A 14,177-nucleotide genomic window follows, 5' to 3' on the forward strand; every position below is an offset into this window, starting at 1 on the left:
TGGCCCTCTGCAGATGGGCATCGTGTGTTCCCCCTGGAGAAGGTGACAGTCCCCAACCCCTGTGTCGTGCCCACCCCCGTGCCTGCTCATCCTGCTGGGACATGATAGCCAGGCGCTCTGCGTGACACTTGGTCTGGGGTGTCCCCTGTACCCGCAGGTCCTCCCGGCTCGGCTTCACACCCGCTGGGACGTGCTCATGGTCAACCCGCTGCTAGCACCGGCGGGGACATCCGTGGTTGGGCTGGCTGCCCTGCATCCTCTCACTCCAAATCCTCCATCTTTTGCCCCACAGTTATAATCTGCCCAAATCCATCTCCTCAGTGTCGGCGTTGGCTTGGTCGCCTCAGGGCAGGACAAGGTGGCACAGGCAGGGTCACGGGGGTGGGGCTGGGGGCCGGACTCCAGCCCGAAGTCGCCGGCGAGGCAACGCGCAGCGCATCGGGCACAGCAGGGCGCAGCGGGGCCCGCCTTGCTCGTGTTTAATCACAGACGAGCAAATAGAATACACCAAAAAAATAGGAAGTGAGGGCGGGGGAAGACCCGGCCGTGGTGGGGCCACGGGTGCGGGATCAGGCCCCCAGCCGGCTGAGCAGCACCGAGAGCAGTGGGACGAGGGCCAGCGTGCCCGCGGCGGCGGGGCCGGCGCTGCTCACCGGGAAGGGCTCGGTGCTCTCCTGCAGCCAGGCGTACGCCTCCTCCAGCCGCTGCCGCCGCAGCTCCGGCCCCACGTGTGCCCGGATCCTCTCGTAGTAGGAGTTCAGGTACCGGATCTGCAGCCAGACACCACGGGGAGCTGCCGGGGGGTGACCTGGGTGCCGCCCCTGCCTTTGGCCTTCCCCGTCCAGCTGCCCCACATGCCGACCACTGGCCCCACCTGCAGAGCTCATTTCCCCTCTTCATCCATGCGCCCATCCTTGCTCTGTCCTTATTTACCCACTTCAGCCTCATGCCATGGTCCTGTTTTTTTCCTGCATCCACCCCCCAAGCCCCTGTGCTGACCTCGCATCCCTGCTCTGCTCCCCACCCCAAGCACACGCCCGTACCTGCTCTGGGGACAGGAGGCTGAGGTCGATGAGATTGCGGTCGTAGGGCACCAGGGACACCACCTCAAAGGTCAGAAAAGGCTTCTCCCCACTCTGGTGCTGCCACAGAGAGGTGTCATTGGGTGTCCCCTACCCCCTTGGAGTTGCCCCCACCCCTGACTCGATGCAGGCCCCCATGGTGTGCCACCCCTGTCACCCTGTCCCCATTGCCCTACCTCAGTCTGTGCCTCCACCACGAGGGCGATGTCCTCAATGCGGATCCCGAACTTTCCATCCCGGTAATACCCGGGCTCTGAGGGCCAGGGACAAGGCTGGTGAGCCCCAAGCCCCAGCGGCTCCCCTAGCCCATCCCAGTGGGGCTGGATCTGGCCCCTGAGTGGGGCTGAGAACTGACACCCTGTCCCTGCTTGGGCTCTGTGCCCAGGGTTGTCGCGGAGAGCCGGGATGCCAGCTGGGGTGCTGGGACATACCGATGGAGGTGAACATGCCGGCCTCCAGTGGCACGTTGTTGGACTGGAAACCCACGGGCCCTGCAGGGACATGAGGTAGGTCAGAGCTCTGTGGATGGCATGTGCTGCAGGGACACCCCAGCAAGGACCACAGAGCCACCAGGGCAAGGACTATGGGGCCACCACGGCAAGGACCACTGCAAGGACAAGGATCATCCCAGTAAGGACCTTGAGACCACCTCAGCAAGGATCATGGGGCCACACTGGCAAAGACTGCAAGTAGGGATTTCTCTGCCCCTTATAGAGGCTCTGCTGGGAAGCCCCCAGTGAGCTCCCGTCCTCATCCCTGTCCCTGTCGCTCGGCACACATGCCCAGCACCACTGCTGGTGGCACCTACACTCATGGACTGAGAGGAAGTTGCCAATGCCGTGGCCGGTCCCATGGCCATAGTTGAGTCCAACATCCCAGAGTGCCCGGCGGGCGAAGGACTCCACCGTTCTCCCTGGGGAATGAAGAGGTGAGATGGGGGCCAAGGAGCCCATGGGGCTCCCCCATGCCCTCCCGCTCCCTGTGCCAGGGGTTCTGTGCAGGGCCAATGCTGGGTTTGGCACCCACCTGCTGTGTTGGATGGGAAGACGAGGCGGGAGAGGTCAATGTTGCCCATCAGCACACGGGTGTAGGCTTCCTGTATGGCATGGCAGGGCGTGAGTGTGGTGGTACCAGACACTCACCCCTGCACATCCAGCCCTGGTCAGGACCTGATGCAGGGTGCCATAGGGAGTGCTGGGTGGTGCAGGGGGGTGCTGGGCATCTCAGGGTTGCCCTGGACAGTGCAGGGGAATGTTGGCTGACATGGGAGGGGCTGGTACCTTCTGGAGTGGGGTGGGCTCACCCCAGTGCACTGTGCGAGTGATGTCTGTTGTCCCATCCCTGCAAAGGGGGGTCGTGAATGGGGCTGATGCAGCCACAGCACTGGCTTTGGGGGCCCCTGGATGTGGGGCTGTGGTGGGGGGGGTCTCTGTTCAAAGCTACGCACAGATATTGCCCTCCAGTGTCAAAGAGATACATCTCTCTTGCAGACAGTGTCCTGCTGCTCCCGTTGGAGGGGCTGCGAGGGGAGGTGTGTCAGAGTCCTCTCCCAGCTGGACATTGCCCACCGCCCCCTGCCCACTGCCCACCACTGCCCCAGCCATACCTGTAGTGAGCCAGTGCTGCGTTGAGCCCGCTGGCCGAGATGGACTGGAAGCTGGGCCCACGGCTGTGCTCCTGGGCCCTGGAAGGCAGCAGGGAGAAAGGGAGGTGCTGAGGGTCCCCGGCTGCCCTTCCCTGGGCAGGGCAGGCCAGGGGCAGCACTGACCAGCGAAATGCATCGATGTGCCGAGCCCCTGAAAACTCATCCACCTGCCCCTGCGGGACTGTCTTCTCCAGCCACAGCAGGTACTGGATGACGGCCACCGCATCCCGGACCTGGGGGTACCGGTGACAGCGAGGGGGCATCAGCACCCTGCTTCCCCTGCTCTCCCCCATGTTCTGCAGGGGACTGTGGGGAGGGGGACAGCCCTTACGTGGGCAGCTCGCAGCATCTCCTGCTCATGGGTGTTTTTCACAGCCTTGGCCATCATCACAGGCGAGTAGCTCTCCTCTAGCAGCTTCTCCTGTGAGGACAGGCAGAAAGTGACACAGCTACCTGTCCCCTCAATGCGCCCACAATGCGGTGACATGGGGCCGTCCCCGAGCCTGCAGGACCCGCATGCCCCATGGGCATGTTCGGTGCCCACCTGGGGGATGAGGGAGTAGAGGCCGTAGGTGGTGTACTCGGTGCCCAGCCACACGGTGACGTTGCCCCGGGCGTAGTGGAGCAGGTGGGCGCTCACCTGCCCGTACTCCTGCAGCTCCACGCACAGCGGCCCCGGGCAGCCCGAGCGCAGGGACTCCCGCGCCGCCACCGAGAGCCGGGACTCCTGCACGAACAGGCTGGGGAGGGAGCGGGATGGGGCGGGCACAGACCTGGTGGTCACCTGCTGCCTTTGGTCCCCCCAAGTCCGGCCACAGCAGCAGAAAGGAGGGACCTGGGGGGCTGTGAGGGGATGCTGGGCTGGGAATGGGAGAAACTTGAGCTGTGAGGAAAGGGAGTGTGCCATGCCCTGGAGTGGGCTGGGAGCGGGGGGATGGATTGGGAAAGATGTGTAGCTCAGAAGGGCAGTCAGTGGGGCTGGGCATGGCAGGATGGAGTGGCTTTGGAGATAAGGGGCAACGGGGCTGAGAGGATGGTCCCATGGGGGCTGGCTCAGGAAAGGAAGGCTGGAAAGGGGGTGGGTGGGGGCCCCTCCAAGCCCTGTGCCCACAGGGATGTGCTGCCCACCTTATGGTCGTGTTGGTCAGGAGGGTGTAGGAGTAGAAGACAGGGTTGTAGGGGATGTCATCTCCGCGGAGGTTGAAGAGCCCTGCCAGGAACGAGGCCTCTGCACCCGTGACCGACACTGCCCTCCCACCCCCAGGGTTCAAGCCCACGGCCCCTGCCATGACCCAGCACGGCACCATGGCTGCTTACAGGCTGTCTCCTCCAGCCCCGACAGCAGCACGGCTGTGGGGCGCTGCACATGCTGCTCCATCCGCTGCCGGATCCCAGCCACCTTGTCCTGCCAGCGGCTCCCTGTGAGTCGGGCAAGTGGTCGGCTCAGTGCAGGGACCAGCGCGGCCCCAGGCTGGGGGTGCTGTGGGTGAGCTGCGGGAGGCTGGGGTCAGACCTGTGAACTCTGCTGGGAGGCTGTAGATCTCACTGGAGGAGGGAAGGGGTCTCTGGTCACCCCATGCCTGATCCACAAGGTTGGTCTCGAGGGGGAGCAGGGTCCGGCCGGAGCCGTGCAGAGCCTGGCTGTAGCTGTTCCAGGTGTCTGGGGGGTGAGCAGCCCGCAGGTTTGGGCTCCTGGTAAATTCACACCCAGGGGCTGCCCTCCCGTGGGCAGGGTGACCCACAGTGTCAGCCAGCCCTACCGATGGAGAAGAGGAAGGGGTCCAAACTGACGTTCCCCTCCTCAGGAACCTCCTTCAAGATCCACATCCCAATGGACTCGATCGAGGCTGCAGGAGAGAGCTGGGTGGCACCGCGAGTTTGCGCTGAGCCCAGAGGAGGTTGTGGCAGGGGCTGGGGGGGTCCCTGGGAGCGGGGAGACTCAGAAGCCCCCATCCTGCCCCCACTGACTTGTCCTCTGCAGCTCCCAGTTGCAGTCCAGCTCCCGCTCTGCCTGGGTCCAGTAGCGGCTGTCAGTCCACAGGGCAGCCTTGTCCTGCGTCACCACAGCGGTGCCTGGGGCAGGGGACGGGGCTCAGGGGTCACCTCTTTCTCTCTCCCTGCAGCCGGCAGGGACCCCCAGCGGCTCTCAGGGAGTGGGACCGTGCCGTGCACACGGATCCCCAGGAATGAGGACCAGCAGGCAAGTGCCAGCCCCCAGCAGCGACCCCAGGATTTGGGGGGTGCCCTCACCTGCGGAGCCGGTGAAACCAGTGAGCCAGCCCAGCCGGGCGTCCCGCTCGGAGATGTACTCGCTCTGGAGCCGGGATGGAGCAGTGAGAGGTGGCTGTGGGCACGGAGCGGGTCTCTGGGGTGCGGGGGACTCCCACCTTACCATGTGGGCATCCGTGGAGGGCACGATGTAGGCGTGGGCGCCGTGGGTCTGCATGATGCCCCGCAGCACGGCAAGACGCGCCGTCGTGTTGGTGGCCGTCGGTGGCAGGTACTGGTGGCACAGGGGAACGTGCTGGGACTGGGGGGGACCCTGTGCCGGGGGCCTCAGGAACAGGGAGGGGGAGCAAGGCGGGGCTCACCGGCGGGTCCGCGGAGCAATCCCGGATGTCATTCCTGGTGGAAGGAGCCTGCGGCGCCCACCCTGAAGCACAGCCTGTGGACACGGCAGCGCTCGGGAGCCTCAGGCTGCAGCCTGGGGGGCTTGCTGGACCTCTGCTCCAGCCCGGAACCGCACCAGGCAGCTGTGACCCTGGTCCCCAGCCCCAAACACCAGCCAGCCAAGCTTGGGGCTTTTTGCAAAACCCAGTGTTTTTAGCCCCAGGAATAGTGGATGAAAAACCATGTCATCCCCCGGTTTGAGAGGAGATAAATCTCCCGGTGCCTGTGCTACAGTGGAATCGTCACGGGGAGCAGCTGGTGTCCAGCGCAGAGCATGGAGGAGCTGGCAGGAGCCTGCCTGGAGCATCCCAGCACTGGGGCTGCTGAAGGAACTGGCTGACAGTGGGGCCATGTCCAGCTGGACCTGACCTCTCCCCAGGGCTGCTTGGCACGGGGTCCCACCACCACTCCCTGGGCTCTCCATCACCAGCTGGCACCTGGCCTCTCACTTTGGGCCAAGGGCACACAGCTTGGGATCGGTGGGGTCATCCTCAGCATGAGGGGGCTTGGGTAGCAGGTATCTGCACCCTGGGGGTCTGCTTCTTACCTGTCACCTGCCCCGGGCCCACCCCTGAGGCAGCCGGGCAGGGTGAGCCCCGCGACACAGTCTGGCTCCTACCCTGGTGTGCCCCACCTTTGCTTCACCCAGAGCTGCGGCTGGGGCATCCCTCGTTCTCCACATCTGGCTCCCGGGAGACCCCAGCTGTGCTCCCACCCCAGCGCCCCGCCCTTCTGCCGTACCGCGGAGCAGGAGCGCCCAGGCTGCGATCCAGAGCGGGGGGGACATGGCTGCTGCCTGGCACCAAGTGTGTGACAGGTCCCTCCTCCTGTGCCTTTGCCCCAGGGGCAGAGGGATTCGGAATGGGAGGGAGAGGCCTCAGCAGATACAGGGGGTGGGGAGCAGGGTTTGTTGTCCCGTTGAAAAGTGAATTCCACTGCTAAATAAAAGCAAACAGCAAAATCAGCACAAAGTCCAAAGATCCTGCAGGAGCAGAAGTGGGAGCATGCCAACTGAGCCTGGCACCCCCTAATGGCCAGGGAGAGGTCAGGGAAAGGCTTTGCTCCCTGAAGAACCCCTGTGTTTTGGATCTATGGAGAGCTGACACAGGATCTCTGGGGTGAGGGCCAGATGTTCCCCAAGCCAATCAGCCCCCGAAGCCATCCCTCCTCCTCCACAGGACACGGAGCCATGCAGGTGGGCACCAGCCCCTGTTAAGTGCCCGGGACCAGCAGCCTCTGCTGAGGCTGCACAGAGACCTGTGTTCCACAGGAGGATCCTGCTGGGATGTGCCCTTTGTCCCTCCAGGCCCATCAGCTCCGCACCTCCTTGCATCTGCCTTGCCAAAACCTCATTATCACCATCATAAGGAGCCTTGGCCCCGAGGCCTGTCACTTTGATTGCACGGTAATTCCTCCAGCAGCTTTAATGACTCTGGTTGTGGAGGAAAGGCTGGGAGAAGGGCAGACCTGCTGCCACAGGCATTGGAGGTGTCCATCCCTGGCACGGACACAGATCTCCAGGGATGAATGCACGTCCCCACCCAGGACAGGTCACGGGGTCACAGATTGGTTGAGTCTGGAAAGGACATCAGAGACCCTCTCGTTTTGACCCCCTGCCATGGGCAGAGACAGCTGCCACTATTCCAGGTGCCTCCAAGCCCCTTCCAGCTTGGCCTTGGGCACTTCCAGGGATGGGGCAGTCACAGCTGCTCTGGGCAACCTGTGCTGGGGCCTCCCCACCTTCATAGGGAAGATTTTCCTCCCTCTATCTAATCCACACCAACTCTATTTAATTTAAAAGAGAGTTGTAATCTGTTGTAATGGGCCCTGAAAAAACATTTGTCCCCACAGATTCACATCCCCACCCTCCCAGAGCACTTCCTACAGGATCACTGCTTATCACAGCCCATGAAGATCTTTGGGATGTGATCCCCTGTTCCTGGGCCTGGGATCCCTGCAGCCCGGCTCTCACAGGCTCAGCTCCAGGCCGGACAAAGCTGGATTTGTGTGGGGGCTATGAACCCTCCTGCTGCCTCTTCCCGGTGGCACTTCATGCCCTATTGGGCACACAGGTGTTTAGGCCTCTACCCTTGCAATGACAGTCTGGCTGTGTCAGCACACTGACTGTCCAGCTGTGTCACTGAACTGTCTGGCTGTGTCACTGTTCTGACTGTCCAGCTGTGTCCCCTCAGGGACAGTTCTGCTGTGTCCCCACACTGTCTGGTGTGTCCACGCCTGCCTGTCCAGCAGTGTCACCATTCCACCCACCGTGACACCGCTCCGACTGTCCAGCTGTGGCACTGGGACCCTGCTCACCACGAGGTGGCACCAGGACTGCGCCGTGGAGCCGCAGACCCCTGTCCCGTGTCCCACTGTCCTGTGTCCTGTCCCTGACCAACCTGCAGCTCCGGCAGCAGCAGAGCCGGGGGGAGCCCTGGCCATCCGCTCTGTCCAGCTGAGCCCTGGAACGCTCATGTCATGAATGTCTCGGGCTGCCTGTGCCTGGCATCCCCCGCTGGTCCCCCCTCTGTGAGAGGAGCCCAGGAAGGGGCAGGGCGGGGTCCCCATCAGGGGCAAGACAGAGACAGGCGGGAGAGGGACACCGAAGCTGCTGCGATTGTTATGCAGTTTCCCCGGGACGCGGTGCGGAGCCGTGGGGACACTCAGAGAGCACTTTGCTGCCATCCTGTTCATCAGTGAGACGCCTTAATGGGGCTTCGTCCTCCCAGCCTGGTTCCTGCCGGGCCCGGGGGCTGCACTCCTCACCCCAGGGCTGCACCCAGGGGGTCCCCACGGCGAGGGGGTTCTCACCCCCTTTACTCCTGCCCTTTGAGCTCCACCCGCGGTGCCATCACCCGCAATGGCAGGTCCTGCTGGCCCAGCGCGGGGGTGGCACGGGCCGGGCCCGGGGACCCCAGGGCCGCGTGTCGCCCGAGCCAGCGTCAACAGGACGAAGCTCCTCGGCCGCCGCGCGTCCGGTGGGGCCTGTCCCTCCCGCGGGAGGTTTCCTCGAAGACGAGCCGGAGGAAGGCTTTGGGGGGACATCCTCCCTTTGTGGGCTATTGTTGGCCTTCCGTCACCTGCAGAGGCCGCGGGGTGACTCAGGCCGGGGAGACGCGCCCGGCAAACAGGACGCGGGGAGGGCGTGCGGCCGCAGGAATGCGGAAGCCGGCGGTGGCACCGGGATGCTGCCAGGATCCTGAGGGCGCCCTGGCAGGCGGGGTGTGCCCTGTGATGCCTGCCCAGGGATGGGCTGGGGCCTCCTCCCTGCGCCACAGAGCTGGGCAGCCGGGCTGCGGGGATGAGGCTACAGCTCCTGCTCCCCCTGAAGAGGCACTTTGGGGGTGCACAGCACTGGCAGGGGGTGCTGACCCCACAGTGGGCCAGAGTGGGGCCTGCAGGAGAACCTGGCTGGGGCGAGAGGCCACAGCCAACAGGGCTGGGACAGGTTCAGGGGATGTGCCCCTCTGTGGTACCACAGACATGTGTGGGGCTGTGACATGACACCCACACAACGGGTACAGCCTCTCCTCACATCCCCCCACTCCTCCTGTAGCCCTTCTAGAGTCCCCCCTCACAAACCAATGCAGTCACCAGCCCCTCCTAGAGCTGCCCCATACACCCACCCCCCATACAACTCCTCCTGCAGTCCCCCCAATATGCCCCTCTGTCCCCACACCCTGTCTGGGCCACCCCCTGCCCCCTCACCCTGCTGGTAGGGGCTCTCTCAGGGTGCAGTTTAGTTGTGATCCATCTTTTTGAGGGTTGATGACCTTTGTGGAGGCTCACCCTGGCCAGGTGCCCCCAAAGCTGCTGCATCACTGCCTCCTCAACTGAGCAGGGAGGGAAAATACGAGGAAAAGATTGAGATAAGGACCAGTACATCACCAGATGCAGGCATGGGTGAAACAGACTCAGTTTGGGGAAATTAATGGAATTTCATAAAATCATGGAATAATGGAAGGGTTTGGGTTGGAAGGGGCCTTAAAATCCATCTTGTTCCAAACCCCTGTCATGGGCAGGGACGCCTTCCACTATCCCAGGCTGCTCCAAGCTCTGTCCAGCCTGGCCTTGGACATTTCCAGGGATCCAGGGACAGCCACAGCTGCGCTGGGCAACCTGTGGCAGGGGCTCAACCCCCTCACAGCCATGAATTTCTTCCTAATATCTGATCTAAATCTCCCCTTTTATATATTTATCACCAATCAAATCAGAGCAGGGTAGTGAGAAAAACCTCCAAACCTTAACCCCTTTTCCCACCTCTCCATTCCTCCTGGGCCCAAAGTAATTCCCGATTTCTCTCCCTTCTCCCCTCTGCAATGCGGGCTGAGGGCAATTCACCACACACTGACCCCTGTGCAGACACTGCCTGGCTGGGGGGCTGGAGGGGACAGTGGGCGGGCAGGACCAGCCCCTGCCCCCTGGGTGCCAGGGGAAGGGGGGCACTGGGAGGGGTTGCGTGTGCCAGGTGAAGTGGAGGGTGCCAGAATCTGAGGATCAGGCTGGGATGGGGGTCCCAGGACGAGGGTGGAAGGGGACATGATGGATCCAGGCTGTGCGGGGGTCCCATGCCAAGCTGGATGCAGTGTTAGGGTCTGGGTGTGGGGGTCCCAGCACCACGCGGGGTAGGGAGTCCTGGACCAGGCTGGGCACAGAGGCTGGGCTAGGCTGGGAGCAGGTCCCAGATTCGGGCTGGATGGGAGCCCCTGGACAAGCTGGGGTGGTCTCAGGGCGCTGGAGACGCGATGAGGGGACTGTGGGCGGGGAATCCCCCGGAGGATGTGCCGGGAGGAGATCAGGCAGCAAACCGGGATCGGGGGGAACCCGCTGGGGTGTCCCAGCGGCGGGGCGGGGCAGGGCGGGAGGGGAAACCTCCCCCCATCCCGGGGGCCAGATGACGGGAGGCGGCGGGGCCGGGCCGGGCTCTCACCGCCTACAAATGCGGCTCCCCCGGCGGCCGCCCCCGCCGCCCCCCGCCGCCCCCCGCCATGGCCGCGCCGCGCCGGCTCCTGGCCCCGCTGCTGCTGCTGCTGCTGCTGCTCGGGCTCGTCCTGGCCGCCCCCGGTGAGAGCCGAACGCCCGCGGGGAGCTCCCGCCGGCAGCGGGGGATGAAGGGAGGGAGTGAGGAAAGAGGGGACGGCGGGGACCGCGCCGGGGTGGCCGCGGGTTGGGGGGCGCCGGGATCCGCTGCCGCTGGACTGGGGACAGACAAAGCGCGTTCTTTGGAGCCAAAAAACGCCCGGTCCCCGTGCAGAGCGGGAGCGTCCGGAGCAGCGGTGACAGCCCCGGGCATCGCCGGGTCCCGCAACCGGACCCACGCGGGGCACGGCTCCGGGCCCGGCCCCGGCTGCCGACCGACCCCGCGGGGCGCCGGGACAGGAGCTGGGGCCGAAGCATCCCCGCCAGGCTCCAGGGGAGCAGAGCATCCCGGCTCCAGGGTCCCGGGAGAACGGAACCTCTGCTCGCAGTACCGGCACCAGGCACGACGGGGATGCGAGAACCGGCTCGGGGTGAAGGGCTGAGCGTCTCGGTGGCTCAGAGAAGGGGTGGCTGTGCGGAGGGCTGGGGCTGAAGAAGAAGCTGAGCAGCCGCATGCCCCGCGCTGCGGCCGGCGGCCGTGGCCGCACGCGATGGCCACGGATGGCACAGGTGGCCGGCAGAGGAAGCGCTTGGCAGTGAGGGCTCTTGTTGGGGACAATCCAGGAAACCGGCCGGCCCAGGGCCAGGCAGCCCCACTGCTGTCCCTGTCCTGCGTGGGGGGACGCGTGGCTAACGCTGTTCCTGATCTCCTCAGGGCCGCTGCGGAGGGCGCCGGACGGGAAGGATGCCCAGGGCGGCCTCACCCGAAGGCTGGTGCGGCCGCGGGGGGCACGGCGTGGGACCGGCCCGCGGCCCGGGGGCTGGCGGAGGTCCCGGCGGCCCCGGCCCCGGCTCTCCCACAAGGGGCCCATGCCATTCTGAGCCAGGTGAGATGCAGTGGGGCACGGGAGATGCAGGGAAACTTGTGACGGTGCCGTGAGGGAACTCATATGTACTTGGGCTTGCTCTCGTTGCAGGGGTGCCACCAGCCTTCCACGGACACGGCTTCCATTGCTTGCGCCCCATTCTCGCCCCATCTGCTCATCCTCCGGCCCTGAGCCTGGGGTCCCCCCTGTAAGGCTTCGGCCGGCCCCACCTTCTCCCGGCAGTCGTCCCCGGTGCCATGTCTGGCACTGTGGCCTCTCCTCACTGCCTCGCAGGGCCGGCTGGATGGGGGCTGCCCGCAGAGGGGCCAGGGTTGCCACGATGCCCTGGTGGGCATGAAATAACTGGCTCGGGCATCGGCCCGCTGGGACCACGGGCTTTGTGCAAAGCACTTTGTCAGGCAGAGCAGCTTCTCCTAGGGGTCTGTGAGCTCCCTCGGGGTCCTGCCCCAGCCCTGTCTGTCACCCTCACGCCAGAGGGAGCACACAGCTTGCCCTGGGTCTATTTATTCCCATGGTGCTCACCCCACACCCTGAGTGAGTTGCCTTCCCTTTCCTGCTGGCAGACCCACCTCGTGGTGGAGTGGGGTGCCCACCCCGGACACACTGTGGTGCCCTGGGCCCCTCTGCTTCATGCCATGGGACAGCAGGAATGGGGGGCACTGGGGTCTCTGTCAAGCTCTGCCATGCACCAAAGGAGGGGCCCTGGCTCTGAGCTGGGCCCTGCTGATTGTCTTCTGTGTCTGTAAAGATTTATTCCATGTAAATACATCTTTATAATAAAGAGTTATGATTATTAACGCAGGAAATGCTGATTTCTGGAAGGGCAGGTAGGGGCTGCTCTCCTGCTGGTGCGGAGGGATCTCAGGTCCCTCTGCTCCCTCCTGGGGCTGTCTGTAGGCACTGGGGGTCATGGCTGTGGCCATGGCAGCCCCTTTCCCAGCCCATTGCTGGCAGAGAAGGTGCTCAGCAAAGAGTGAAGCCATGTGCTGAGCCTGTGGAGCTGGCAAGGAGGGTGGGAAAACACAGGTCGGAGGGGATGCTGGAAGGGCACAGGGATGCTGGTCCTCCTGGGCATCCCTGTCCCTTGTGTTCAGTCACTGCTATCCCTGTTTCTGGTGTCCCTGTCCCTGGTATCCCTGGCATTCCTTTCCTACGTGTCCCCACCCCATGGGGCTGGGTGTGAGCAGGACCCATATGGGGGCAGGAGGGTCAAGGCTCAGGGGACTGAGGATCCTTGTAGGATCCTGCAGGTGGGGAGGAGGGGCTGAGCCCTGCAAAGGGATGGGACTCCACGGCACAGGACACCCCCTGCCATAGCTGGGACGCTGGGAGAGGGAGTGCCCATGCGGGGCCTCCAAGCCCCTCACTGTTTGCAGGGGGCTGCCCACGTTCCGGGCGCGGGCTGCGGGCAGGGGTCGGCAGCGCCGGCGGGGAGGGGGTTAAGGAGCTGTGGAGGAGCGGAAGGGCTGCAGCTGCGGGCTGGGGAAGCGCCGGGACCCAGCTGGCCTCCATTAGCTCATCCGCCGGGACCGGGAGGGATGCGCTGCCCGGCCCCGCGCCAGCGCTCCGGCCGCGTCGCCACCGCGCCCGCCGCACGATCCGCGAACCCGCGGGGCCCTGCGAGCCACTGCTGCCCGCTGCCCTGAGACCCTGCCACCCCACCCGGCTTCACGGCCACCCCAGGAGTCACTGTCAGTGTCCCCATGATGGTCTGGGTGGGGGGGCAAGGGTTGCCCACCCACTGCTCAGTCCTGCCCTGGCCCCCGTGCCGTTTTCCAGACCCAGCAGCCTCGTAGAGCTCGAGTGGGGCAGGACGTGGTGCCCCAGCCACAGCCCCCTCCAGCTACCCCCAGCTCCAGCTCTGGGATGTTGGGGGGGGGTTTACTGTTCCTCCACTGCCGCCCAGTGCTGCTGCTACTGGTTTGAACTGGGAGAGCTCTCCCCTTGTGCTTCAAACCGCCTCTCAATGCCCATGGTCTGCCTCCCCAGCTACAGCAGCAGGCCCCTTGCCCAAGGGATCTGGTGAGGTACCTGCTGCAGGACTAGCAGTGGGGGCCCGGCAGACCCCCAGAACAACTGCTGTGGCTGTGGCAGCAAGGCAGTGATGCCCCACGTGCTCCAGGCATCGCCCAGCCCCAAGTGCTTGGGCCGCAGCCAGGGGCTGCACAGCTGAGCCCTGACCCCAGCCCTCCTGCACCAGCCTGAAAGGAGGAGGCCAGGGAGGACCTCCTGGCTGGGCTGTGGCCAGCCTGGAAGGAGGAAAAGGCTTCTGGGCCGGGAGACCTAAGGAATCTCTGGCTCTTCCTGGCCTGGCTGGCTGCCCACTGGCAGGTGGGAGCTGCTGAGCTCGGCCATGCTCCCTGTACCTCGTGTGCCACAGCAGTGCCAGAGCTCTTGTACTGCAACATGAAGTGGGGCAGAGTGAGCAGCAGGGACAGGGCAGTGCTGGGGACATGGACAGAGAGGCACGGGGCAGTCCTGTCCCACTTGCTGTGCAAGCAGGATCTGTCCTGGCAGGGCAAGGATGGGGTCTGCCAGGTCCCAGCTCACTGAGCACAGAAAGAGGGATGCCAGCGGCACAGGGAGAGGGCTGAGCAGATGTGGAGCTCTGCAGTCTTTGGAGACCTTTGGCTGTGGGGTGACAGGGAGAGCTCACTGCCCACCTAGGACTGGCAAGGGATGTTCAGTGTGACTGTGGGACACCGTCAGCTAGCTCCCCCAGCACCACCACCTGGGTACCACCAGCATCCCTCAGTGCCCATTTTCAAGGGGGGCTGATGCATGAATGAGACGCCCAGAGCTGCACCCCAACAG

The 14,177-nt window shown here is 64.6% G+C and overlaps 2 protein-coding genes across 2 annotated transcripts; one reads left to right on the forward strand and one right to left on the reverse strand.

The window, feature by feature from the left end:
* Nucleotides 1-440: 440 nt before the first annotated feature.
* Nucleotides 441-6,479, reverse strand: XPNPEP2 (X-prolyl aminopeptidase 2). Its single transcript, XM_064427337.1, has 21 exons — nt 6,139-6,479; nt 5,319-5,392; nt 5,120-5,230; nt 4,978-5,041; nt 4,696-4,800; nt 4,488-4,574; nt 4,241-4,387; nt 4,045-4,146; nt 3,856-3,937; nt 3,272-3,467; nt 3,059-3,148; nt 2,851-2,960; nt 2,689-2,766; nt 2,530-2,601; nt 2,363-2,423; nt 2,109-2,178; nt 1,891-1,995; nt 1,514-1,573; nt 1,259-1,335; nt 1,044-1,142; nt 441-770 (listed from the first exon to the last, which is right to left on the reverse strand). The coding sequence occupies exons 1-21, from the start codon at nt 6,182-6,184 to the stop codon at nt 570-572; spliced, it is 2,037 nt and encodes a 678-aa protein (XP_064283407.1). The 5' UTR covers nt 6,185-6,479; the 3' UTR covers nt 441-569.
* A 3,823-nt stretch (nt 6,480-10,302) lies between these two features.
* Nucleotides 10,303-12,160, forward strand: APLN (apelin). The gene is made up of 3 exons (XM_064427356.1): nt 10,303-10,461; nt 11,192-11,363; nt 11,454-12,160. Exons 1-2 carry the CDS (start codon nt 10,386-10,388, stop codon nt 11,356-11,358), a joined length of 243 nt encoding a protein of 80 aa, XP_064283426.1. The 5' UTR covers nt 10,303-10,385; the 3' UTR covers nt 11,359-11,363; nt 11,454-12,160.
* Nucleotides 12,161-14,177: the final 2,017 nt, after the last annotated feature.

This window comes from Passer domesticus, chromosome 7, assembly GCF_036417665.1.
Source record: "Passer domesticus isolate bPasDom1 chromosome 7, bPasDom1.hap1, whole genome shotgun sequence".
Classification (NCBI taxonomy): domain Eukaryota; kingdom Metazoa; phylum Chordata; class Aves; order Passeriformes; family Passeridae; genus Passer; species Passer domesticus.

Coding starts and splice junctions, on each gene's coding strand:
- XPNPEP2 (XM_064427337.1), bottom strand. CDS start 6,184: ATGTCCCCCCCGCTCTGGATCGCAGCCTGGGCGCTCCTGCTCCGCG. Junction 3,468..3,855: donor CTGACCAACACGACCATAAG/GTGGGCAGCACA, acceptor CTCCCTCCCCAG/CCTGTTCGTGCAGGAGTCCC. Junction 2,602..2,688: donor GCAGCACTGGCTCACTACAG/GTATGGCTGGGG, acceptor CTCCCCTCGCAG/CCCCTCCAACGGGAGCAGCA.
- APLN (XM_064427356.1), top strand. CDS start 10,386: ATGGCCGCGCCGCGCCGGCTCCTGGCCCCGCTGCTGCTGCTGCTGCTG. Junction 10,462..11,191: donor GCTCGTCCTGGCCGCCCCCG/GTGAGAGCCGAA, acceptor TGATCTCCTCAG/GGCCGCTGCGGAGGGCGCCG.